Source organism: Pseudopipra pipra, chromosome 27 (assembly GCF_036250125.1).
Source record: "Pseudopipra pipra isolate bDixPip1 chromosome 27, bDixPip1.hap1, whole genome shotgun sequence".
In the NCBI taxonomy this organism is placed as follows: domain Eukaryota; kingdom Metazoa; phylum Chordata; class Aves; order Passeriformes; family Pipridae; genus Pseudopipra; species Pseudopipra pipra.
The window spans coordinates 971592-998528 of NC_087575.1; the positions used below are offsets into that span (position 1 = coordinate 971592).

At 58.4% G+C, this 26937-nt stretch overlaps 1 protein-coding gene across 3 annotated transcripts; it reads left to right on the top strand.

Moving 5' to 3' along the window:
• Positions 1–46: 46 nt before the first annotated feature.
• Positions 47–25491, top strand: LINGO3 (leucine rich repeat and Ig domain containing 3). 3 transcript variants are annotated; one of them, XM_064637526.1, is made up of 2 exons: positions 47–452; positions 23240–25491. In XM_064637526.1, exons 1-2 carry the CDS (start codon positions 443–445, stop codon positions 25084–25086), a joined length of 1857 nt encoding a protein of 618 aa, XP_064493596.1. In that variant the 5' UTR covers positions 47–442; the 3' UTR covers positions 25087–25491. The 3 variants fall into 3 exon arrangements, with proteins under 3 accessions (XP_064493596.1, XP_064493598.1, XP_064493597.1); XM_064637528.1 differs by lacking the exon at positions 47–452 and adding an exon at positions 1194–1289; XM_064637527.1 differs by lacking the exon at positions 47–452 and adding an exon at positions 11444–12389.
• Positions 25492–26937: the final 1446 nt, after the last annotated feature.

Genomic DNA, 26937 nt, shown 5'->3' on the forward strand with positions numbered 1-26937 from the left:
CAAAGGATGGGAGTTGGGAGTGGAACCTGTAAGCTGGAAGAGCTTCACATTTCTCCTGACAACACCCTGCATGAATGGAGCTGATTCAGAGGAGAACATCTCATAGGAGAGCCCACCAACGTGGGGTTCAGGGCTGTTCCCTGCTCCTTCCCCCTGAGCCTTCCCTCAGTTTTCCATAAACTGGAGGAGATGCTGCCAAAACCCGCTGTCAGATGCAGCAAATGTCACTGAATGGCTCAGGTGGTTCTGTCACACAGCACAGCAAGGGCACAGGACACTCCACTCCAGCAGCCCAGGGACCAGCAACACTAAGGACCAAGCAGGGACAAGTGGAGAGGAGCAACAATTCCACCCCGGAAAGAAATCAGCCCCAAGGAGGGAATCGGCCCCTCTCATCCTCAAAGCCTAATTCACCAAATCAGGAGGAGAGCTCCGAGGAGGGATGGGCCATGGTGAGTGCTGTCTCCAGGTGGGCTGTGGGTGCTGCTGGGGGGCTCCAGGTTACGGTCCCGTGATCCTGGCATCTCCCTGGCACTGGAGCCCACTGCGGGGGCACAAATGCAGGAGCCATGGCTGGGCTGGGGGCTGTGATTGTTCCCGGGGCTGTTCGTGCCCCCAGTGCCCCAGTTTCCCAGTTGGAGTGGGGGAAATGGCCGTGTTGGTCCATAACCACCTCCACAGGGAGAGCAGCGAGGGGAGCTCGGGGTGAGGTGGCACCTGGACCCTGTCCCGGGGGGGCACAGGGCAGGGGGGATGCAGACGGGCTGCCGCGGGGCTGGGGCAGAGCGGGGGTATCCAGGGGGGCTGGAATGGGGCTGGGGGAGCCCAGAGAGAGGGGCCGGGGGGGACCCAGGGATGCTGGCACGGTGCCGGGTGCCCCACGCAGGGTGGCACGGGGGTACCCGAGAGCGTCGACACGGGGTCGGGGGGCCCACCCAGGGCACTGCGGGGCTTGGGGACCCCCGTCTGTCCGGGGGGGACCCCTCCCCTTTGAGCGCGGCAAAGCGGGAAGCGGAGCCCGGAGCCCTTCCCTGCGTTTCTCCGCGGGCTCCGCGCCCGATCCCGCATCTCCCCCGGCCCCGTCCCCTCCCCCGGGCGGGGGGCGCGGGGGGGCGGCTCCAGCGCACGGGCGGACGCGGTTCGAGAGGCGCCGCCGCCGCCGCGCCGCCCCCGGGGCCGGGCCGGGGCCGGGCCGGGGTCCGTCCGGAGCCGCCGCCGCCGCCCCCGGGGCTGCGGCTCTGCCCGCGCCGCCGCCGCGCCATGGGCAGCCCCGGAGCGGCCCCCGAGCGGTGAGTGCGGGGTCCCGGGGACGGGAGGGGAGGGGGGTCGTGGCCGGGCCGCACACGTGGGTGACGGGGGTCACCCACCCACCTTCTGCTCGCCCTCCTCCGCCTGCCCCCGGCGCCTCCGGAGCGGCTCCGGGGGGATGCCCGGCTGTGCCCACCCGCCAGGCCCCTCCGCAGCCCCGGGCTGTGCCCCCGCGCAGGGTCGTACCGGGGGTCTCGGTGGTCTCGCTGCGGCGCGGGGGGGTCCAGCCCGCACCTGCCCTGCGCTCCCGGGGGTCCGGTACCCGCAGCCCCCCGCCCGGCAGCGCCGGGGCCGCCGCTCGCAGCCCCTTTCCTGCCACAGCCGAGCGGGTCGGAGCATCGCCAGGCGTCGGGAAGGGTTTTCCCATCTCCTCTGGCTCCTGTTTCCCCCCCTCGGATGCTGCAGGTCCTCCTCGCCACCCCGGGGCCCTGCCTGCCCCTTCCCTCAGCATCCTGGATTTTAGGGCTAGGCGGATTCTCCTGTCAGAAATCCCAGGGTTGGTTTAACCGCGGATGTTACCGGGCTATGTTTCTCGGGGAAATGGAGCAGGCAGCAAGTGCAGCATCCCTGGCTCCCATTGCCGTGCTGGAATAGCAGCCTTGCCTCTTCCCACTGCACAGCCAGAGTACTTTTGTGCCAGTTCCTTAATCCACTTGCAAAGCAGATTTGAGCTAAAACCTGACAAAAGGTGCTCCAAATCCCGTGGCGTTCGCGCAGGCAGCGACTGCAGGGGAGCAGCAGCTGCTCAGGTTCATGCCCAGCCTTACCCTGAGATGAGGGTTTGGGGAGGAGAAAAGAGCAACCAGGAGGGGAGAACGATGAGAGGAGCAGGCAGAGTGGTTGTCAGACAGCTGGAGAGCGGATCAGTGCCGGGATCTGCAGCCTGGCAGCACCCAGAGCACAAACCCCTTCAGAGCATCGGAGCTGGAGCGGGTGGACCCTGGGAATTGGCTGGGATTGGAGATGCTTGGTGGCCTGAGGAAGATCAGCCTGGGCCTCTCGGAGCTCCCAGTTGCTGTTTAGTGTCGTGGCTGGTCTCGACTGCCAGCGTGGTGCTGCTCTCGCCCTGTGGGACAGAGACCGTCCTGCCTGGAGCAGAGCACCCCAAAACCCAGGTCCAGCCCCATGGGGTGACACCATGGGAAAAGCCTCATGCAGAGAGGGAAAGTTCCTACAAACCTCTCAATCAAAACACCAGGAATTCAAGCCAAAAAGCCCGACAAGAGCAGAGTTGCCCAGCAGCTCCCAGAACAGCAGCTCAGTGTGACACAATCGTGTGTGTCCTTAAAGCCAGGGACAGATTCTGTTGCTGACCTTAAAAATGCAGGTGGTGAACCCTTTGACAACCCTTTGGTAAAGGGGGGGACCTTGAGGCTTTGCATCCCAAACCTCTGCCCTTTGCAGCTGCTTCCTCACCCCTTGTGCTGCAGGATGGAGACAGGAGAAGGTCCTGGCACTCCAGGGACATGGCAGGAAACGTGGGGCATGTCCTTTAAACGGGAAAATAATTCCAGATGAGTTGGGGAGCAGCCAGTTTGGCAGCCTGGGATTGATCTGCTTTAATTTGAGTCGATGTATTTATCATTGGCAGTCCTGTGGCTGAGGTGGAGGGGAGGGAGCAGAGCTGCTGCCTTCCTGCTGGAGGACTGGCAGTACCGGGTGAGTTGTGGCCAGAGCAGCTTTGAGAGGGGATTTCTAGTCACCCCAAGATTTCTTGTGGTTTTCAGAGGTTGCAGAAATCCCACTTGGATGTCTAGGGCCTTCCACAAAGCCCTTGGTTTGGGAGCTGAGCTTGGGGGAAGATGCTCTCAAACACAATGTCCAACCTATAAAGCAGCCAGAGAAGCATTCCAAGAGCTGGGAGCAAACCTGTTCCCTCCAGTGTAGGGAAGCAGGAGGAAAAACAGCTTCTGGACAGAGTTGGCTTAAAAATCAGTACATTTTGCTTTTATCCTGCCCTGTTGGGAGGAAGGAGCAAGAAGACCAGAGAAACGGGGTGGTTGTTTCATGTTTCACCCCCCTTGGTGTTGGTGCCTGGGATGGGACGTGGCTGTGCCAGGGACTCGCTGTGGTGGCAGAGCCAGGGCAGATCCTGCCCCATCTCCCACTGCTGCCAGGCTCAGCCTTTCCCAGGGGATGATCCCTCGCCGAAGATAGCAGGGCCAGGGGCTTTTTTCCTATTTTATAGTGTCTAGAGCTCAGGAATGTCTGCTTTTATTAGCTGTACTAATCCTGCAGCACCAGATAACTCATTCCTCCCTCCAAGGCCCAAACCTAATCACTGCACTTCCCTCCAGCAGCAGCACAGCCCCCAATTAAACCCTGCCCTCAAAGCCCGATGGCACAGACGGACAAGGCTCTGTCTGCGAATGTGCTCGGCCTTTCAAGTCTTCAAATCCCTGTTTAATGGATTTTAAATTTTTTAAATTCTTTAAAACTGTTTCAAGTCTTTAAATTCATTGATTTTTCAACCCCCCAGTTTCTGGTTGTCAGCTCACTCCCGTTTCCCACCGGGAGCAGGTGGTCCCTCTCTGCTCGGCAGCACGGGGAAGTGGAGCTGCCATAAGGCAGGAGGAGTTGGGCTGCTCCACGAGATGTGAGCAGTGTGGCTGCTGCGTTCCCATCCCCAGGATGGGAGTGAGCTGTTGCCGTAGCCCTGGAAATACCGTTGGGAATGTGGAGCACGTGGCCGGGAGCGTTTCGCGTGGGCAGCGGCAATTCCCGCGCTGCCGGCTCGCTGCGCCGTGGGCAGCCCAGGTGGGATGCCTGTCACCAGCAACATCTCCCCGAGTCCCAAATCCCACATTTCAGAGTGAAGGGAAGCAGGAGCCAAGTGAGGCCGTGCCTGAGCTTGTCCTCAGACACACAGACTCACCACGAGGCTGCAAAACCCCTCAACGTGCATCCCGTGCCTCGGTTTCCCTGCCTGTACATGGCTTAGTCTGGAGGCCTGGCTTTGTAGGTTGACACATTCTCTCAGACAGCCCAGCTCCTGCTGCCTGGGAGTGTCTGTGGCTGTAAATCCAGGATAGAGTTGTCCGAGCAGGGTGGAAGGAGCATCACGGATCATCTCTCTGGTCTGTGGGCAGAACTGCAGCAGAGAGGGGCAGAAGGTGCTGCCACCAGAGCCCAAAGGGCCACTCTGGGAGTCCTGGGAAAGCACCAAAATGAACAGGGGAGGGCAGGAATGTTCAGAGCAGAGGTTTGAGAGGAGATGAAGGAAGAAAACCCATGAGAGTGCTCAGAAATGCTGCGAGAGCTGTGCTGGCTCTGGCCGTGGGAGGGAGAGGGATTGGCTTCAGGTGTTATCCATGGACTTTTCTGGGAGGCTGTTGGGGAAGTTTTCGTAGGTTTACCTTGAAGCAGATCCTTCCACAAGGTTTGGCTCAGGGGATGTGGGAGTGAGGCTGGACCACAGCCTTGCTGGGCCACTGGCAATGGCCTGTGCTGGTTTCTCCTCTGGATCCCTTTGCCTGAGCTCGTGGTGCTTTGGGGTTGTGCTGGAACCTGGGGGTGCTCCAGGTCTGCAGGGTGGGCAGGACGTGGGGCCAGGACTGGTGTGGGTGGCAAGGCAGGGAAGTGGCACTTGTCCAAGTGGGGAGCCCTCCCTGGTCCCTGGCAGGGGCTGCCCTTCCCTCTTCTTCATGGAAAACAGGGCAGGAGTAAAGTCATCCCAGCGTGGTCGAATAGCTGGGACTTGGGTGGATAATTTGGGCAGACTGCGAGGAACAACTTCCCTGGAGATGAGCTGGAAAGCAAAGCCTGCCATGAAAGGTCTGGGCTGTGCTCCCCAGGCTATCACAGTGCCTTGGCATCCCAACAGGCACCCCATGGCCAGGATCCCGGGTGCCAGGCTGGGAGCAGGGGCAGCATCCATCCATCTCCCTGAGCAGCAAAGCCATCCCAGCACGTGCCCTCCTCCTTCCCGCACCTTCTGGCTCAGCCCAGCTCTTCTCTGCCTTCATCCCCCTGCATTTTTCATGCCACCAGCACGAGCTTGGTTGCAATTTGCAGCCCTATCCATCATGTGGGGTTGGTTTTTAAAGCTGTCCCAGCCTCACTGGCACGGACCTTGTTCAGCTCCTGATGTGCCAACCAAAATAGCAGCAGACACAGACTGGAGTGGAGAGGAACAAGTGTCACTGACAATTAAAGTGACACAGCCCAGCATCAAGGTCTCTGAGGGTTTGTGCTTTATTAAGCAACAGTGAGTTCATGGGAAAGGACTTTCACTCAGAGCACTACAAGGAAAGAGAACCAAGGACTATATTTAGGCTCAGCCTGTGATGGGGGGACAGGGCCAGGCACTGCTGGAGGGGAGCTGGGCATCCTCAGCTCCCTGGCCCTGCAGAGCCTGGGGAGACTTTGAGTGGGATGTAGGGACCAGCAGATGGGTACAGGTCAGCTTTGGGATCACAGAATCCCACAATGGGACCTTAAAGCCCATCCCATCTCACCCCCTGCCATGGGCAGGGACACCTTCCACCAGCCCAGGTTGCTCCAAGCCCTGTCCAACCTGGCCTTGGACACTTCCAGGGATGGGGCAGCCACAGCTGCTCTGGGTAACTTGTGCCAGGGCCTCCCCACCCTCCTGGGGAAGGTGCTGCAGAGGGACAACCCACAGCTGGAGAGCTGGAGGGTTCCCCCCCTGTGCAATGGCCTCTTCAGGGTCTTGCACACCCAGACCCAAGTGTGTGTGTGGAGTGGCTGGGAAAGCTCCTCTGAGCAGGATCCACCCTGCCTGGAACTTGTGTGGCATCATCCTGATGGGGGGTCTGTGACCCTGCCCGAGGCTGTGTGGCCCCTCACATGGTTCCCTCTCCCTAAAATGTGCTTTGGTGATGATGTGGGTTATTTAACAGATCAGTGCTTTCTCTCTTTGCCTCAGGGTCTGCCTCTTCCCACCGCCCCCTCCTATTAAAAATTCATTGTTTCTCCAAGAGACTGTTGCTAGAGGGAGATGGGGAGAAATAAAGGAGGTTCTTGGAAAGGAGGAGAGAAAATATTTAATGGGAAGGGAATAGAGGAAAAATTTAAACCAAATATTGTCCCTCTGCCCCATTTGCTGCCCTGGGTGCATTTGAGCACCTGCCAGGTCACAGGGACCCCAATGTTCCAGAAGGCTCAGGGAGGGTCATGGGGGACCTGGGATGAGCCTAGGAGGTGAGGATGGTCCTGTTCCTGCCTGGGGCTGAGGAACCTGCTGGCTTCAGAGCTGGGAGTGTGGGGACGTTGTGGCTGTTTCCCACAGCAGGCATAGGAAGGAAGGAGCAGCGATAACGTGGACCTGGAGCAGGGCAGGGGGTGCACCTGAGCTCCAGCTCATCTCCCAGCCTTGGCATCTCCAGAAAAATCCCCCCAAGGCCCTGCTTGCTTTTCCTACTCAATTCGGCTGCTGTTTCAGTCCAGGTGGATGAGAGGGTTCATTTGTAGACTGAAATAATTGAGGAGGCCTTGATGGGCTGCACATGGTGGGACCACCTCATCTGGCCCTGTGGCACCAGGAGCCTGGGCTGGGACACAGAGTGGTCAGGCTGTGCTGGCCCTGGGGATGGACCATGGATGGATTGAGCAGGATTCAGACAGGCTTGGGAAGGCCCTTTCCATCTTCAAAAGGCCTCATGAGCACAATCCTCGTGGTGCCCCTCACAGGTCAGCAGCAGCAGAGGTTTGCAGAGCAGGGAAACTAAAGTGGCTCTGGCTGAGTATCCAAACTCCATCAGCCACATCCCCGTGGTGTAACACCTCACATCAGTGAGGGGGTTTGATTCCCCTCAGGGGCAGTGGGAGGTGTTGAGCTCAATGCCCAGAGCTGTGTCCTGGCTGCTGATTCCAACATGGTGCAGCAAACCACGAGGGTGGTTGGTGCTTCTGGCCTCTTTTTCCAGAGGGTCACCCAGTGTGACCTTCCCGGTGCTTGGGACAGCTGGACACCAACCCTTCAATATTGACAGAATGAGCTATTTTTGTATTTTTCCATTTAAATTGAAAGGAAAGTCCATCTGGTTCCCTTCGTGCTGCCAGGGGAAAAAGGCTGTTCTTGGGTCAGCTTTCCATGGGGCATCTCCTCGCTGGAGACCCAGGGGAGGCCATGTGGCCAGGACCTCTGTCTGGTGCTAGGATGGAGCAGGGATCACATAATTAAACACTAATTAGGGATGGAAAACGAGCAGGACCCTGCAACTGCAAAGGGAAGGTGGAGTGACATAAATGAGATCGAAATTGTGACCTTTTTCAATAAGCAGGAAAATTAACTAAGTGTGACTAATGGAGGGGGGGAATAATCCTTCCTCAGTCCTCGTGCCTGGGGCCGACGTGGAGCTGGAACCTTTGGGCTGCTCCCGAGGAACCACAGCAGGTGGTGCTGGACAGCCCTGCCCGCCACGCCCGGGGTGTCACTCCAGGAGCTACTGTGGAGCGTGGACCTCTTCCATCCCCAGTTCAGGGAGCAGTTGCCTTTCTTACCTTCAAGGTGTGTTTTTTGCATCAAGCACCAGCCTTGTGGCGAAGCAATTCCCGACAAATCCCGCTGGGATTTGGCACCGCTGCCTCTTGCCCTGCCTTGCTCAGCCCTGCACCAACATCTGGCAACCTCTGGAAAGCCAGGCCCGGGTTGTTTGATGTTGCAGTGACAGACAGAGTTGTGATCTGATGGGTCAGGCTCATCCCTCACCACACACCTTCCACCAAGGCTGCCAGGGTTTTTTCCATGCCCTGAGGTTCCCTCTGGGTCAGGCTGTAGCTGCCCTGTGAGTTTTGGATCATCCCAGGCAGGGCCATCCCTGTCAGGGATCGCTCCATGCTGGACTGGGATCCTGTCCATGCTGGCTCCATCATGTGCCACTGGAGCCTGGCACAACTGCTTCCATCCCAGCGACTTCCCTCTTTCCCAAGGCTCTTCAGAAATAGTTATTTTCCCCTTTGTTCCACCTTTTAACAGCTCTGCCTTATTTCTCTCTCCATTTCTCTCCCTGGGATTCTTTCTGGCTGTGCCCCCCCAGAATCTGGGAGATGCCCTGTCCCTGCTGTGCTTCTGGGAGCAGGTGGAGCTGAATTTTTCCTCCTTCCCTCCTGGTTTTCCACATTTTGCTCTTTTGGGGGCCTGTTACTGGGAGAGGATCTCACCAAGGATTTCAGATGAGCAGCCCCTGACACCTCCTCAGTGATAACGTGTCACTTTTATTGTTCATATTCCAGTAACTAAAGGTCAAATGGAAGCTTGGCTGGCTGGGAAGTCTGACATTAATTACATTAATGAGCAAAAGTCTCTGGCTTTACTGCTCCCTGCTCCTGGATGCCAGGGCAGTGCAATGCTGGCTGGATCCTGGGCACCATCAGGGGTGTTGAGGGACTCCTGGAATGTCCTGAGCTGGAAGGGACCCACAAGGATCATCAGCCCAACCCTGTCCCTGCCCAGGCCCAACCCTGCCCCTGTCCCTCAGAGTGTTGTCCAAACCCTCCTGGAGCTCTGGCAGCCTTGGGGCCGTGCCCACTGCCCTGGGGAGCCTGGGCAGTGCCCCAGCACCCTGTGGGGGAAGAACCTTTCCCTGAGATCCATCCCAACCCCCCTGGCACAGCTCCAGCCCTTCCCTGGGTCCTGTCCCTGGTCCCAGGACATGCTGGTGACTCATATCCATCTTGCCACCAACCAGGACCCCCAGGACCCTTCCTGCAGCTCTCTGCAGATTTGCTGCCTTGCCTGGAAGAGTTGATGTGCTCATCCCAAGGAATGCTCCTGCCTTAGAAGAGCTTGACTCAGCCATCCTGGTCTGGTCCTCTGGGGGTACAAGTTCTCTGCTGATTTCCAGCACACCTGGGCCTGTTTGGCTTTTGGCTTTGCTGCTGAATTTCTTCTTCAAGAGTCTCCCACGCACAGAACTTTCCCTGGGAACTTGCTCTCTCCTCCATGGTGGTCCCATGTGGTTCCCGGGGGGAGGAGACTCATACCCTGGCTCCTCCACTGAGCAGCCTAGGAAGGAGTTAGAATACAGACTTTAAGAATATATTCCTTAAAATACAAGGCACAGGGGCCAGACAGTGGCAGCTGCCCTGGTGGGACAAACAGGGGCAGAGCCAGGGAGCTGTGCTGGTGTCGGGGGTGGGACTGGAGGAGGTTTGAGCCACTTCACCCACGTGCTGGTGGGTCCCCTTTCACAGGGATTAAAGTGTATTTGCAGACAAAAACCCCAGAGGTAACATGAAACAGAGGTTGCTAAGTGACACGGGAGCTGCCAAAAACAGATGCCAAGACCATCAGCTGAGCCCCTGATTGTTCCCAGGGCTGGGAATGACGGGCTCACGTAACAAGCCAAGCCCAGGTGGTCTCTAAAGTGAGCTTAAATTCCAGCATTCCCAATGCTCAGACAGGTCTGGAAGCAAAGCCTCTCCATGCCTGGCTGCCTGCAGGGAGGGCAGGAGGGGCCGGGCAGTGCTGGGAGCTGGGCACGTTTGGCTTTACAGCAATTTGCCCTCAGCAGGTTTGCAGTAAACACACGGGTAGGTCCAGCTTGCTGGAATTTGGTTTAAATTTTGCTTTATCCATCCCCAGAACTGGAGCCCAGCCACCAGGAGCAGCAGCTGAGCTGCTGTGTTGGAACTGTATTGAAGCCCTGAGTGGTGATGGCTCCGAGCATCGCCTGTGGTGCCTCCTGCATCCCCCTTGGAACACCAGAGCGTGGGAGGTCCCACCATGGCACTGCAGTGGGAAACAAACCCATTTCCTTCCCAACTGTCACACTGCTCAGGCACTGGAGCAGCCCCACAGCAGCTGCCAGTGCCAGGTATCCCCAACAGATCTCTGTGCATCGTCCCTGTGGAGCTGGGATCCCTCTGGATCCCCTCGAGGCAAAATCCTTGGGGATATCAGTACACACAGGATGTCAGTACACACAGGATTTTAGTTCACACAGGATTTTAGTTCACACGGAATGGTAGTTCACAGGGGATGTTAGTTCACTCAGGATTTTAATTCACATGGGATGTTAGTACCTACAGGATTTTAGTCCCCCACTGTAGTTGGTGGTGGTGCCACAAAGCTCCCCCAGAGGTGCTGAGGGCAGGCCAGGCTGTTCCTGGGTCATTTCTCCACAGCAGGGCTTGGTTTGGGTCACTCCTGATGTTTTAGGTGTTGGGTGTGAGTTCCTCCTACCTTTGTGTGCATCAGCCCCCTGTGCTGAGGAGAAGTGATCCTGCCTGTGATCTTGGGCTTTTCCCATCCTTCTGCCAGCCCTGGAGAACTCCCTGTCCCTGTTGTCCCAGTCCTGCCTCCTGCCGTGGCCTCCAGCCTGGAGAGGTTGCTGCATCCCCTGGTTCCACCTGCAGACTCCAGCACGTCCTGGGCAGGAGATTTTGGTTGTTAATGGGGGGGTTAGTGCTGCCCCTTTGGTGGGTGAATCCCTGCTGGAGTTCTGTGCATCCCACGTGGGATGTGTGTTTGCATCCCTGCCACTGACTGCCAGACGGGGCTCGGCGTGTCCCAGTGACACTGGGACCTTCTGGGAACTGGGAATGGGTGTTTGCCCTCCCAGGGAGGAGTCTGGGTCACGCAGGCAGTGTGGACAAGAGGAAGGTTTTCTGGAGCAGGGAATGAGCTGGGATTGCCACTCCCTGGCTGAAGTCCTGCTGCCTCCCACCCCCGGGGGCTGTGCAGGACCCCCGACTTGGGGGTGGCAGGGAAGTGGAACCCTCCACGTGGTGTCTGCTCAGCTGAGACTGAGCTGGTGGGTTTTGGAGGGATCCCTCTGACTTTGGCTTTGGGGCAGTGATGCTTTCCTGGAGGAATTTTAGCTTTTCCAGAGTGCTGTGCACTCTCAGTTCTCCAGGAACCCCAAACGTGAGGTTCCACCCACCCAAGAGCAGCACATGGATGGTGCTGGAGCTCTCAGGAGCACATGGAGATGGGGAGCACTCATCCTTCTGGGAACAGCTCTTGGCTCCAGGGATGCCCCTAAGGGGGTGTGAGCCCTGTGCCCCCAGGTCTGGCTGCCCTGCAGAGCCGGCTCCTCATTCCTCCACTGTTCCCAGCAAATCCCTACCTTGGAAAGCTCCTTTGGCTCAGGCTCCCAAGCCTCTCTCAGCAGGAATTATCTTCCCTGGCTGCTGCTGCTGCCCCTGGGGCAGAGACAGAGCAGGGGCAGAGAGTGGGGTCTTGAGGGGCCAGAGCAACTGCTGAGCCAGAGCAGCAGCACCTCTGGGTGGGTGTGGCTGAGTCCGGGATATTTGTGGGTTGTTAACCAGGAGGAGCTGGATTTCCCTCCAGAAGAAGCTCCTTAAATTCTTTCTTTCTTTGTAACAGGCAAGTTAAACTTGATCCACAGAGCTCAAAATGCTTTAGTAAAACTGTAGCAAACCATTTGCCTGTAGGTTGGTCTTCAGCATCTGCTGCAGAAGTGTTGGGAGCATCTGTCGACCCCACAAAGTGCCCAGGGAGTGGACATGGGAGGGGGGGTCTGGCCAGTGGCACTTCTGCTTCCAAATTTGGGTTGAATCCCCCTAAATGAGAGGACTCCTGAGGAGCTGGTGGGTGCCATCTCCTCCTGAAGTCCCCACACATGATTCCCAAAGAGCATTTGCTGTGTCTTCCCTTGGATCCAGCCAGAGCTGTCCATGGCAGTGCTGGGCTCGGACTCTCTCCTGGTTCCAGGAGGATCCTTCAGGGTCCAAAGTGATACATAATGTTATATTTAGATAGATAGATAGATAGATAGATAGATAGATAGATAGATAGATAGATAGATAGATAGATAGATAGATAGATAGATAGATAGATAGATAGATAGATAGATAGATAGATAAAAACCCAGGCAAGCTGCAGTGGTGAGATCACCCATCAGGCTGGAGCAGCACTAAGGATGCTTCCCCTCTCTGGGAGGTGTCCGTGTCCACATCCTTGGGCTTTGAGGGGATTTATTTGGGATTTCTGTGCTGGATGCTGTGGAAAGGTGATTCACAGTCATCTCCTTGTGCTGTTCTGTCCAGAGGAGCCAAGGCTGGCTGTGTGGGACCCTTTGCCATGTAACCCCCCCTGCTCTCCGATGTCTCAGCAGCCCCCGATGTCGGTGCGGCCCCAGACCTGCGGAACGGTGAGCGCTGCCCGGGGCTGGGGGGTTGGGGGATCAGCATCACCCCTGCCCTGACACCCCACGGGGTTGGGACACCTGAAATCCAGCTCATTTCTAGCTCGTGGCCATCCCTGCTTGGTGGCATTACCCCCTCTTTGTCCCCGCTGTCCTTTGCAGTGGGAGCTCTTGGCACCGCCGAGCCAGAGGTTTGTCCCATGCAGGAAAACTCCAGCCTGGTGCCCCCAAAACAAGCAAGAAATAACTCAAGTGAGGCTGTGATGTGAAGCTCAGGGGTGTTGAGCTCTGGTACTTGCCCTGAGGTTGGTGACACGTGGCAGTTAAGGGCATGGACTTCGCATGATGGTGAAAGCAAAGACATTAATTATTTCAGTAAGCTTTTTATACCTTTTACACAATAGGCTGCAATTGTTCATTCAGGCCGTGAGTCCTTGCTTCTAGCTACAATATTATAACATTTTTACCTACTGGCAACATTAATTCCTTTCATCCTTTGTTCAAGTTCCTCTTTCTGCCCTAGGGAACTGCTTCTCCTTACTTTTCCCATGGCTTCCATCCCAGCAGTGTGTGTCCATTTCTTGCTGTTTTCCCGTATTAGAAATCCCTACACTGGCAGGCAGCAGTGGGTCTCCAGCCTTGGCCAAAGGGAGGACCCCAGACTCAGACACAGCAGGGTCTCCAGCCTTGGCCTCAGTTGGGACCCCAGCCTTTGGCACAGCAGGGCCCCAGCCTTGGCCTCAGTGGAGTTCCCAGCCTTGGCCGTGCCAGGGTGCGTGTGCAGCATCAGTTTGAGGAGCAGTGATTCGGGATTTGGGATTTGGGTGGGTTTCATGGGATTTGGGAGTCCACTGGCTCCACCCTGGGGCTCTGGAGGCTTTGCCCTGGCTCTGCTGGCAAGGTGCTAGACAGGGAGTTAAACCATCCAGCCCTGCCATCCCCCTCCCCTCCCACCACGGAGAATTCTGACTTTTCGGGAACCTCCTGGGGCTGCACGTGGGAAAGGAGCTGCTCTCCTGGTCCCCCAGCCCAGCTGATCCCCCAGAGCTGTGGATCTGGGCACTGACGCCAGCGTGTCTCGCTCCAAATGTCACCACTCCCTGTTGTCTGCAGCCTGGGGGAGGTGTGGGGGAGGCACAACTGGGACCCCGGGGCTCCACTGCCCCCCCCCCCCCCCGAAATCTGAGCAGCGAGTCCAGGAGGGATCTGTGCTCCGCAGGGCTCAGGGAACACTGGGATGACTCCCCCATCCCCTTCCCGTCTCGGGGGTTATTCCAGGGGGGTTTGCACAGGCAGGATGGGGGTGGATTGGGATGTCAGGCATTATCTCACCCTGTTATGGCATTTTGCTTTCGCTGCTTCCAGGATCGTAATTGGGATGGCAATAAAATCTCCAATGCAGCAGCTGGAGACAGGGCTTAAAAAACGCAGCCAGCCCAGCACTGGTGCCAAGCAGAGCTGGGAGGTGGAGGGAGGGCTGTCACTCCACGCTCCTCTTGCCTGGGATTCCCACTCCAAGCAGAGTTTGGGGCTCCTCCTGTGCCCCCCTCGCCCCCTGCCCCCGCAGAGCTTTGCCTGCAGAGCTCCGAGCCACTTTTCCCGTGGAGAGCTGAGCAGTCCTGCCAGCACCGCGTTGTTTTCCACCCACAGCTGCCTCTCCCTGCTGTCCTCAGAGCAGGCAGCTGCCTGTCAGTCTGGCCTGTCAGTCTGTCCATCTGCCCACAAGTCCAGTCGAATTAAAGCCTCTGGAATGATGGATCACCCTCGCAAGGTGTGGAGGCAGCAGCCCTGGGGACTCCAGGCTGTCTGCCATGCCAGGCACCCCTGCACCCCCTGCCGTGGTGATAGCACCCCATGGGGCTGAGCCCTCAGGAACAGGGTCCTTCCTGAGGCCCAAACCTGGAAATGGCTGTTGTTTTGTCCATGAGCCTCAGAGAGTCTCAGAGCAGTGCGTGGCACACGGAGGTGCCGCTGCGGTTCAGGTGAGGGATTAGGAGGAGATTTGCCACCAAAGGTCCAGCCCTGGCAGCAAGTGACAGTGATCATGGCATGATTTATGTGCCAGCCCCACGAGGGGCTCAGAAGCTGAGCTTAACAAACGACCCGAGCTAACGAGGGCTGGCACGGCCGGCCGGGCACACAAACGAGGGCATTCGCTGGGGCAAAGCCCGTGGGAGGCAGCTGGCACTCAGTGCCATGGAGTCATCATCCAACAGCATTGGAGGGCTCTGCTGGGCGCTGCTGGGCAGACTGGGATGGGGCTGGGCCGGGGCTGGGCTGGGGGTGGCTGCACGTGCACCTTCCGAGTGCTCCGCACGCCCCCGAGCAGCGTCATCCATCAGCCTCCTGAAAGGTGGCTAATTACAGCGTATGCTTTGCTGTTCCCACCATTAATCATCCTGCTCCAGCACTTCATTTATTATGGAGCTGCCTGGCTGGGAGCAGAAAAGGCACAGGGTCCCTCCATGAGACGAGGTGGCACCTTCTCCCCACTGCTCCAGAGCCCCTCTGGGTGATGTGCATTTAGGGACACTGTGGGGTGTCCCCAGCACAGCCTGTGCTCTGCCTGGGGATGTCCTGGTTGACCAGGCTCCGATATGTTCCCTCCATCCCTTTCCACATCACTCCATCCACGTTGGATTCAGTGCTCTCCTGCACCGAGGTTTTGCTCCCAGGGTGCTGCTCCCAGGCTGTGTTTTGGTGAGTGATGAGCTGGGAAAGCAGGAAGCAGGAGGGGGAGGCAGCTGCAGGGCAAGGAGCAAATTCCCCTCTCTCATTTAATGGTCTTTATTTGTGTCTCTGTGGGGGCAGGAGCCCTTGGCAGGAGCGTGGCCCTGTTTTCCAAGATGTTCTGCTTGTAGCTGGGATGTGTCTGTGCCCAACTGTCCCATCTGTGCTGCCAGGGCTGGGGGGGGCTCATGTACTGTAAATCTCTCAGCAGCACTGTAGTGTGGGCTCTAAAACTGAGATGGCAGGAGGACAGTTCCCAGGGGCTCAGGTTCCCCATCCCTGCTCATGGGCTGGGAAGAAACCTGAATATGGGCAAACCTTGGGCTCCAGCTAAGTTTGGACGGGCATCTTTTGGCTTGGATGGGGACCTGTTGGCTCAGATGGGGACCTGTTGGTTCAGGTGGGGACCTGTTGGTTCAGGTGGGGCCCTTACAAAGCCCAGAGCCCCTGGGCTGTATCCCGCCCTTGGGTGGGAGAGGAGGAAGGTGTTTTTACAGTGGAGGCCTCCCAGACCTGGGATATCAGCTCGTTGCTGGGTGGGTGCTCAGGGACAAGGACATCCTGGGGGCTGTGGCCAGGAACTGGTGCTGGTGGCAGACTGGGGTGGTCCTGGGGGTCTGGGCTGTCAGCCCACATTTGCCTTCCAGACCCTCCTCATCCTGCCCGTGATATTAATGGGCTTCTGCAAATCAGAAGTTCTCACTGTGCAGAAGGGACTTGGCTGGGAATCCTCACAAAAATAATCCCTGGTGTCCATGTGGGGACAGGTTCCTCTCCAGCATTTCTGATGTGGAGCAGCTCAGTGGCAGTGAAGTGGTGGGCTGCAGGTGGGGAGGGGGAGTCGAGCTCAGCCTTTGCTCCTGTGTGGTCCAGCAGGTGCTGAACCTGTTGAAATCCAGGTCAGGTTCAGTCTCAGCCACCATTTCCCAGTAGCAGATCCAGGTCTGACTGGTGGTTCAATCCAACTGCTTGAGTGGAAATAAGTCCAGCACCCATTTGTCCTGCTCCCCCTTCCCTCCTTTTAGAGGAGTTATTCACCTTGGTAGAGAAATAAAGATGCTCCTGGAATATTAAACAGCTCCCCAAAGCCCCTGGTGCTGATGAGTGGCTTCTGCACCTCGTGCCTGGTACATGCAGTGACCTTTCAGAAATGTTGTACGTTGTGGTCGTATCTAAATGTCTTCTCTCCTGGGAGCATCTTGTGGAGATAGAGATTCAGACATGATGTCTATCAAGAAGAAAAGCAGATTGTGGCCAATCTGTGGCTGCCTGCACAGTATTGCCTGGGCCACGTGCTCAGGAATCATAAGGTTGTCTCTAAAAATAAGCAGTGGCTTCTTTGGAGTCGTCTCCCTGGTGTCTCAGCTCATTAGGGAATCCTCGGCCCTGGGTGTCCGCGGCGTTTTGCGAGGGCTGGGAGTTTCCACGGGGGAGGGAAGTGGAGAGTGGAGTGTCCTGTGGACTCAGGCTGGGATCCTGGGGTGGGAGGATGGCTCCCTGAAGGCACCAGCCATGGAGTTTGCAGGCTGGGAAGGTAAATCCTGCCGAGCTGGGAGCTGGCACAGCCACTGCTCCGGCCCCAAGACCTGGGGCTGCTGAGCAGGAGGAGCTGCAGGAGATGCAGCAGCTGCCAGCCACCAAAATAACTCCCTTCTGGAGAAGCTTTTCATGTTCTCAAGCCCTTAAGGCACGCCTGGGGACGCTCTGCAGTGACCCAGCAGAGCCTGTCTCCTGCACACATGGCTCCTTTCACGCTTTCTCTCCCCATTTCTGCACATTGTCAGGAAAATCTGTTGCTGTTTGAACAGCCTTGAGAGGGACACGAGGGTGACCGTGGTCCCAGCCCCACTGCTGGGCTCTGACATGGCTGTTGGGGACAGTCACTTGGCCACCTGATGCCCTGAGGACCCTCAGGCCACTTGCAGGTCCTGCAGGGTGGGGGGACCCACCACAGGGATCCTGCTGGATGGGGGACCACAGGGGCCCTGCTGGGTGTCTCCCAACCCCTGAAGTTGCCCCAGTGCCCACCCAGCCCCTCAGCTGTCCCTCTGTTCCCCCAGCTCTGCCCTCCTGCCTGCCCAGCCCAGCTCTGCTGGCAAAGGGACTGACCCAGAAAAAACAGCGCCGAGAGCGGCAGAGCCCAGAGAATTTGTTTCCCAGCCAGCCTCTGATGGGATTAGGAATAACTCTCTACTGGATAATTCTCCATTAGGGCTGGTGATTGATTTTCTTCCTTCTTACCCCCAGCTCTCTCCTCCTCTCCCTGTTTCAGCTGCATTATTCTCATGCTTGGTTTGCTAATTGCCTGATCACCAGAGCCTGGCGTGGGCACATCCCTGGCCTGCTTTGACCCTCAGAGTTCCCTGCCTTTTTGTTTGTCTCAGCGCTGATTTAATCTCCTCCACGCCCCAGAATGAGCTGGGATGTTTCTGCTGCCCGACACGGAGGGAGGAGCCTGCTGGTGTCACCTCAGGAGCCAGGGAAGGTCCTGGGGATGCCCCTTCAGCTCCTCCCCGTCACCTCCATCCTCTCCATCCCCCCACGTCTTTTCTGGTTTTTTCCAAGCTCAGTGTGGCCACAAACCCACTGGTTCTGCAGACTTGAGGTAAAAATAAAGAATGAAATTAAATAAAGCTGCAGGAGCCACAGATTTGGTTTTAGGGGTGGCACAGGTCACCTCTGGTCCTCATTGCAGTGTCTCTGCCATGAGCTGCAGCAGTGGCTGGAAAGGCATGGTTTGGATCCCTGACTTCACATTTGGGCATAAAACTGCTCTGTCAGGTCTAAAAAAGACCAAAAAGTCCCCCCAGGGATCCCCATCAGCCCGTGGTGCCACAGGTCAACGTCAGTAGCGTCACCACCAAGAGCTGAGGACGAAGCAGACTCCCTGGGGACCCCGTGTTTCTGCCTTTTCAGCCCCAAAACCACATGGGGGGCTGTGCTTCTGCTGGCTGTTGCAAGGTGTCATTGAGGGCTCGAGGTTTCCTGGCAGGGAGGAAGGAGCAGACGTCTGGACAGGCTTTGGCACAGCACTGGGGACAGTTCACAGGGGCTCGGCCTCCCCATCCCTACTCATGGGCGGGGACGAAACCTGAGTACAGGCAAAGCTTGGGCTCCAGCTTGATTTGGATGGGCACCTTTTGGCTTGGATGGGCACCTTAGGCTTGGATGGGGTGCTCTGCAAAGCCCAGAGCCAGCAAATATCTGGACAGACTTTGGCACAGCCCTGGGAACTCCTCGTCCAGTCTCAAGGAGCTCTGGCTGCCCTGAGCCCTGTGCAGGGCCTGGGGCCAGGGTTCAGCCTGGCACCCACCTCTGGCAGTGCCTGGCATCAGGGGGCCCATCCTCTGCCCCAAGCCCCTGCCAGCAGCTCCAGGAGGTTGGAGTCCCAGACAAGCCATCGAGCCCACTCGGTGCAGCCCTGGTCCTACTCCTAATCCTAATCCTAATCCTAATCCTACTCCTATTCCTATTCCTATTCCTATTCCTATTCCTATTCCTATTCCTATTCCTATTCCTATTCCTATTCCTATTCCTATTCCTATTCCTATTCCTATTCTACTCCTATTCCTATTCCTGTTCCTATTCCTACTCCTATTCCTATTCCTACTCCTACTCCTACTCCTACTCCTATTCCTGATAATCTGGGTCTCATTTAGGTCACACCCTGGGGTTGGGGAGCAGAGGGATCTCATGCTGAGGGTGAGTTCAGAACTCTCCCCCAGTCCTGGCAGCTGTAAATGAGCTGGGGAAGCACTGAGCTGCTTCCACAGGGATTTCTGGATGCTCCATCCCCCCCAGGCCCAGCCCAAACCCCCTCCCCGGGGCTGGCAGTGTCTGTGAGGGGGCTGGCACAGCCAGGCCAGGGTTGGCACTGGCTCCCCTGGCTGGGAGCCGGGTGTGGGCTGGGGACAGCAGCCAGGGAGCGAGGGTGGCACAGGGACAGGGCTGGCTGCCGGCAGTGCCCAGGGTGCTTCCAGCAGCACTTGGCTGCTGTTGGTGTTTGTAGGAGCCTTTTCCTGTCTCGTGCCAAATTTGGGACATGCTGGCACTGGCATGAGTCGTTGGCACTGGCACCTGTGTGTCAGGGCTGGGATCATCCCCCCCGTTGGGCTTTTGACCACTTGCTGCCCCATTTTCTCCCACCCTACTTAGGGATCTCCATCCTCCCTGGGGAGGATGCAGCAGCATCCCATAAACTGAGCCCAGAACCTCCCCTGGGTGCCTCTGCCTGCCCCCACCCCAGGAAGGGGGTACCCCAGGCCTGGAGCAACACTGGTGGGATTTGAGAAGGAGAAGGTCTCAGCAGGACCATTTGCATCCTGCTGGAAGCATAAAACAAGGCATTGCTTTGCCTGAGGTGTTTGTTCTCAGGAGATGTCCGAGCAGGGGAACCTGGAAATGTCACCCTGGGCTGATTTTGTGGCCTTTGTTCAGAAAAAGGGAGAAATGGCAGCGGGGGAACAGCTGCTCTTGGAGGAGCTGATGGAGCTGAGCACGTGCTAGCAGAGCAGGAGCAGTCTGAAGGAGGTGGAAGGGACTGTGCTGCCTCCTCTGCTCTGGGAACAGGTGGGGAGAGGAGCAAAATCCCACCTGCAGGAATCATGGAATCCCAGAATAATCAGAATAAGGTTGGAAGGGACCCTTAAGCCCATCCAGCTCCACCCCCTGCCATGGGCAGGGACACCCTCCCCTATCCAAGGGTGCTCCAAGCCCTGTCCAGCCTGGCCTTGGATACTTCCAGGGGTGGGGTGGGATGGGAGTCAGTTCCCACAGAATGGCACTTACCAACCCAAACCATTCCATGATTCTGTGATCATCCAAGAACCAGTTCCTCCATGCTGCTGGGACAGAATGGGCTCGGTGGCCACACATCCTGGTGGGGAAGGAGGCAGGGAGGGAGGGACGGGCTCTTCCAGGGGCTCACAAGTCGCCAAAGTGTCTCTGCTCTGGTTCCTGCCATCACAGCCCCCAGCCCCAGGCTCTGCTGGCTCTGTGCCCCAGGCCTGCGTGCAGCAGGCGTGTGTTATTTTTAAAAACAAATTAAATGAGGAGAAGAGCCTCTATCTAGGCCTTGCACTGGAGGCTTAATTGGCCTGGCCCCCCCGGGAGCAGGCGAGCCCGGGACTATCGCAGTAAGGAGCTATTAATAAACAACCCGGCTTGGACCGGGGGCCCAGGGGTCACTGCAGGGGACTGGGGGTCTCTGCAGCTGGGGCAGCTCCTGCAGGGTGTCCTGGGCTGGCAGAGACCTGCAGAGACAGAGCCAACCTTGACTCCTGAGCTCGTATGGCCCTGGATTTGCCAGGAGGGGCTCACCCAGTACCTGTTAATCCCCTCTGTGGCGTTTGCTGAGGGTGTTGGGGCTGTGCCCAGCTCCACCAGAGCACCCACGGGTGCCAGGGCAGCCAGCAACAGCAACAACAAATGTTCCTGTTCCTCCTCCTGGGCTGGAGTCGTCCTCCTCCCAGGTAAAACTGCGAGAGCCATCGCCCACCTCCACAGCTGTTGGCACATGTTAGAGTTCCCACTGTTTTATGGATAACCAGGTGGTGACTGTCCATCCAACCCAGCAGGAACAGGTAAAACCACCCAAACAGAGGGCAGATAACTCCAGCAGCCAGGATTCCTGCCCCTGCAGTGGGGGTGCCTGGACCAAACATGGGACAGGGGTTGCCAGGGTGGCTGCGGAGCAGGAAGGTGAGCCCGGGGCTCGGCTCCCGCTGCCCATCTGCCAGGGAAAACAACTCCAGCAGCTCCATACCTTTGCTTAGAGGCTCGGGTGGCCGCAGTAGTAACCAAAAGTGGAGTCGGGTTACCCGGGGCTCATTCATAATGAACACGGGGCAGAGCTGGGCTGTGCTCGGCTGCCTCGGGCAGGGAGGGGAAGGGCAGAAACCCCCAGCCCCTGGCAGGGAGTGATGGGGGGCACAGTGGGGGAGACCCTCAGCCTGGCAGAGGCACCTTTATTTATTTCAGTAGAACAAAGAAGTGTCCCAATAAACTGGGGAGGTTTTTCCCTGTGGGTTTGCCGTCGTGCTTGGTCACATCCCGCCCGTCCGTGACACAGCAGGAGCAGAGCCTTGAGAACCAGGAGGACCCAGAGCCAGCTCAGGTTCCTGGGGCCACCAACCAGCACAAAGTGGCTCCTGGCACTGGAAGGCAGAGGTTGCCAAGCAGCTCCAGCCACATCCCCAGGGGGCATTTGGGGACCCCCAGTTGGATGGGGGGGTTGAGTGCAAGGAGTGAATCTGAGCAGTGCTGGGGAGAGGGGAAGGAGGGGCAGGGGCAGCAGGGGGGTCTCCAGTCCCACCCCACTGTCCCCAGCAAGGGAAGCCAGTGCTGTTAAATCCCCTCCCTGTGGTTGTGTGAAACGGTGACACTTCTCTGTTGGTTTGAGTTCGTTGGAAGAAAAAGGGAAGTGTGGCAAAATTAAGACGTGCACCAAAAAAAAAAGAGTCATAGAATGATAGAATAGAATCGCTGAGGGTGGGAGATCCCTCTGAGATCATCGAGTCCAACTGTTACCCCAGCACTGCCAAGGCCACCACTTGTCCCTCAGCCCCCCCATGTCCATAAAAGATAATCTCCTGGGTTGCAAAATTGCACGAGGGAATGGGTTTATTGCCAGAAATTGCTCTGCTTGGGTAATGGGATCAGGGCAGGAAATCATCCATGGAGATTGCATACTTCCTCTGCGAGCACACAGAGGATCAATAATCCTCCTCAGCTCCCCAAGGCTGTTCCCAAGTGCCTTGGGCAATGCTTTTGGGCAATGAGGACATGCAGAGGCACCAAGATGGATTTGAACATGCAGCCACACCACGATGGCCTTGAGCAGCCACAGATGTCACATCCTCCCCACGTCCTGCTGAGTGATGGACACATTTGGGGGCCCTGATGTGCCCAGAGGGACAGAAGGGAGCATGTGAGGGAGGCTTGGGCTTGGTCTAGTGCTCCCCAGAGCCACAGCTTGGGCCTCCCTGAAGGGCTGGACCCAGCCTGGCTGCCCCGGGGGGCTGCACACCAGTTTGTCCCAGTGCTGTGGGAGTGATGGGACAAAGCCCCCCATACTGGGGGGGAGTCAATGCCCCACCCACTGCACCTCTATGGGGGTGGCTGGAGGTACCCCAACGTTCCCTTGCCAGACCCAAAAACACCCCACGGTGCCCCGACCGAGCAGCTCTGCCACTTAATTAGGTTAATGACCGTGTTTTGTTAAGGAGAGTCAGCTGAGGTGTTTGCGGTGGCACTGGGAGATGCCTTTCCAGGCAGCCCGGCAGATTTGGGGCACGGGAGGGAACACGGGGTAGGAAAGGGGAAGCAAAGAAAAGGGAAAGCGGCGGCCAAGTGCTAATCCCTGGAAAGGGAGGCAGCGGGGGCACCGCGGCGTTAATCCCTCGGCGCAAAGATTGTGCCCGCGGCCGCCTTAATCCCCCCCGAGGGGGAAAGGGGTGTGGGGACAAGGGCTAATCCCTACGTGCGACACCAAACGTCCCCGGTCCTGCGGGACCGCGCAGAGCCCGGGGCTGGGATTTGGGGCTTCCGAAAAGGCCCGTCCGAAGGTGGCTGGTGTTGGGCTTAGAAGGGAGAGAGGGGGCTTGGATTTGTGCCGCTGGATGAGAGGAGGGGACGGGGCATCCCACCCGTGTCACGAGTTTGCAAGGCCTCTGCCGGCATCTCTTTGATCCTGCACTGCCCGGGGGGTCTGTGCTGTCCCGGGGTGCTCTTTGCTCCTGCACTGCCCCGAGGGTCTGTCCCGCCATCATCCCGGGGTGCTCCCAGTCCCCTGTGCCCGTGTGTGCCCCATCAGGGGAACAGAGCGGGGCGAGCCGGGGGCAGAGGCCGAGCTGTGGGTCTGCAGCTGTGGCTCCTCTGGCAAACCTCTCCCCTGCCTCCGTTTCCCTGTTCTCCTGAGAGGGTGTGCACAGTGAGGCTCATTTACCCCAGGTTTGCACAGGGCACGATCACCGAGTCGCACACTGGGTGCTGAGAAAAGGATCTGGAGGGTTTCCTGGGGGAATTGGGACCTTATCAGCCCATGGGCCATGGTTTGAGGACCACATGGGGGACCTGGGACCATAGGACTCTTAGCCTGCACTGACTCCACGTGTCTCCCCTGGCAGGCTCCCAGGCGGATGGTAGTGAGCCCCTAGAGATGCTCACAATGACATGTTGGCTCCCAGTCCTGGCCCTGCACGTGGTCCTGCTGAGCCCCCCGTGGGTGGGATCCTGCCCCGCCCGCTGTGAGTGCGCCCCACACCTCAAATCCGTGGTGTGCCACCGCAAGCGCCTCACCTCCATCCCCGAGGGCATCCCCACTGAGACCAGGATCCTGGAGCTCAACAAGAACCGCATCCGCTGCCTCAACCCCGGGGACCTGTCCCCGTACCCGCTGCTGGAGGAGCTGGATTTCAGTGAGAACATCATCTCCAATGTGGAGCCCGGAGCCTTCAGCAACCTGTTCAACCTGCAGACCCTGCGGCTGCGGGGGAACCAGCTCAAGCTCATTCCCCCCGGGGTCTTCACCAAGCTGACCAACCTCACCCTCCTGGACATCAGCGAGAACAAGCTTGTCATCCTGCTGGACTACATGTTCCAGGACCTGCGGAACCTGAAGAGCCTGGAGGTGGGCGACAACGACCTGGTGTACATCTCCCAGCGTGCCTTCTCGGGGCTGCTGGGCCTGGAGCAGCTGACCATCGAGAAGTGCAACCTGACCTCCATCTCGGCCGAGTCGCTCTCCTACCTCCAGAACCTGGAGGTGCTGCGGCTCCGCCACCTCAGCATCTCTGCGCTGGAGGACCAGAACTTCAAGAAGCTCTACAACCTCCTGCAGCTGGAGATCGACAACTGGCCGCTGCTGGAAGAGGTCTCCCCCACCAGCTTCCAGGGACTGAACCTCACCTCGCTCTCCATCACCTACACCAACATCACGGCCGTGCCCGCCGCCGCCTTGAGGAACCTGGTGTACCTGCGGTACCTCAACCTGTCCTACAACCCCATTAGCACTGTGCTGAAGGGCTCCTTTAAGGACCTCATCCGGCTCCAGGAGCTCCACATCGTGGGTGCCCTCCTGGTGTCCGTGGAGCCGCAGGCTTTCTCCGGCCTGAGACAGATCCGGCTGCTCAACCTCTCCAGCAACTTCCTGTCCACGCTGGAGGAGAGCACCTTCCACTCGGTCAACACACTGGAGACGCTGCGGGTGGACAGGAACCCCCTGGCCTGCGACTGCCGCCTCCTCTGGGTCCTGCAGCGGCGCAAGACACTCAACTTCGACGGGCAGCAGCCCATGTGCTCCTCCCCGCCCGAGATCCAGGGCAACGCCCTGCGGGACTTCCCGGACTCAGTGCTCTTCGAGTACTTCACCTGCCAGAAGCCCAAGATCCGGGATCGGAAGCTGCAGCACGTGACGGCGCGGGAGGGCCAGTCCGTGTCCTTCCTGTGCCGGGCGGACGGGGAGCCCGACCCCTCCATCGCCTGGGTGTCCCCCCAGCACCGCATGATCACCACCCGCAGCACGGGCAGGGCCACGGTGCTGCCCGGGGGCACCCTGGAGATCCGCTTCGCCCAGGTGCAGGACAGCGGCACCTACATCTGCATCGCCAGCAACGCCGGCGGCAACGACACCTACTTCGCCACGCTGACGGTGAAGGGGCGCCCGGCCGACGGCGCCCACCGCGCCAACCGCACCCTGTACCTCAGCGACTTCAACGACACCTTCCACAACGACACCCAGGTCTTCTTGAAGTTTACCTTGGACCTCAAGACCATCCTGGTCTCCACGGCCATGGGCTGCATCACCTTCCTGGGCGTGGTGCTCTTCTGCTTCCTCTTGCTCTTCGTGTGGAGCCGCGGCCGGGGGCAGCACAAGAACAACTTCTCCGTGGAGTATTCCTTCCGCAAGGTGGACGGGCCCACCACCACCACGGGCCAGGGAGGGGCCAGGAAGTTCAACATGAAGATGATCTGAGGCTCTCCCGGAGGAGAAGCGTTGTCTGCTGCCTGGCCCCGGGCGCGGCCGCGGCGGGACGGGGCCGGGAGGGGTGTGGGAGCACCACTGACATCCCGGGGCTGGCGGTGGGACAGGGCTGGAGACACACCAGAGGTGCCACAGGCCAGCAGGGGCGGAACTGGGTGGACCTCAGGGTCGGGGAGGGATGACCCCAGTGTCCCAGCCCTGCGGGGCCCTCGGTGAGCCCTCAGCTCAGGGGCCATCCCAGCTCCAGGGGCTCCCAATGTAGCTGGAATTTTTGCTACCAACTATGCATTTCTCGAGCCAAAAGATCAGCAGCGTTTGGGCCCGGGAAAAAAAAAAACACTTCCTGTTTTTTTTCCCCCTCTCCCTTTTTTTTTAAGAGACTCTTCAGAAAACTTTCCTGGTGGTTGTTTATGGTTCTTTTCTTGGTGTTGGTGGGTTTTTTGGTCCAATGATTTATTTTTTTTTAATGAATTTCCAAGAGAAAAGTCTTCCGGGGCAGTGTGGGACTGGGGGCTCCGGGGGAGGTTGTGCCAAGCCAGGGTGTCTCTTCCAGCCCCTTGGCAAGGACAGACCCACCAGGGCACAGCTGTGCCTTGAGAGTGTCCCATCTGTCGGTTTAAGATGCAGTGTCTGCCAATGCAGGAGTCTGGGGATGCTCCTGCACAAGCAATAATAACCCACCCAGGGCCAGGCTCTCAGGAGATGTCAGCAGGAAAAAAGGGACAAAAAAGGCAAAATGAGGCCAAGATCATTAAAATCAGGAGGAGCAGCCCCAGGGTGATGTGTTTGAATCCACCCGAGCCACTGTAGGAGTGGTGGGGTGAAAGGGTTGAGATTCCTGCCAAAGACACTTTTGGATCTGTTTTCTTTGGGTTGCAAAGTTGAAATCCATGGGAGAGCAGGACCTGGCTTGTCCTGTGCAGGGAGGCCCTTCAGCCTGGGAAAGAAAAGCAGGGAAAGGCTGGGAACAAGCAGTTCAGGGAGAACGTCCTGGCTGGCACCTCCATCGTGTCCATGTGGATCCTGCACCCTCCAGTGCTGGAAGCAGCAGGGCGATGTCCCCGGGCCTGCCCGGGGGTGGGTCCTGCCTTCCCATCCCACCCTACCCAGGCTTTGCCCTGGCTTTGCCTCTTGGCACAAGTTTTCAGGTGGGAGAAGGAGTGGAGCTGGCCCAGCTGGAAGGGAAGAGCCTGGATGTGGCCTGGATGATCCAGGGAGCCCATGGCTTCCTCCTCCTCCTCTTCCTTTTTCTCCTTCTCCTCCTCCTCCTCCTCCTCTGTCTCCTCCCATGTGCACCCCAGGGGTTTGTTGTGCAGGTCCCACCTCTGTCCCCATTCCTGCAGGCACGTCCCCCACCTGGATGTCCCTTCTCCAGCCGGGAATGGTCAGGCTGGGAGCTGGAGGAGGCACCTGCCCATCTCCTCATGAGCACCCCGGGGGATGCACCAGGGACAGGAGCACCCGAGGGGCTTTGCTTTGTGGGGCACAAGTGGCTGCTCAGAACGTCCCCCCCCACCCTGGGTGCCCCCCAGCCCCGAGGGGGGAGAGGGGCAGCCCCCAGCCCTCCTCCCTGAGGGGCTCCCCGGGCTGCTCCCACCTCCGTGGCACTGCCAGGATCCAGCCCCAACAGGGTGGGGATGGTGCCCATCCCTCCCCATCCATCCCTCCCTCCCCTGGCAGCCCCGCATGCCCGGTGCCCCCGGCTCCCCGAGCCGTGCATGCCGTGTCCTACTGGGCTCCCACCGGGGTCCCACCGGGGTCCCACTGGGGTCCCACCAGCCCCCCCGTTTGGTGTCTGGATAGGATTTTTACCTGGGGGGTGGGTGTGTGGGCAGGGAGTGG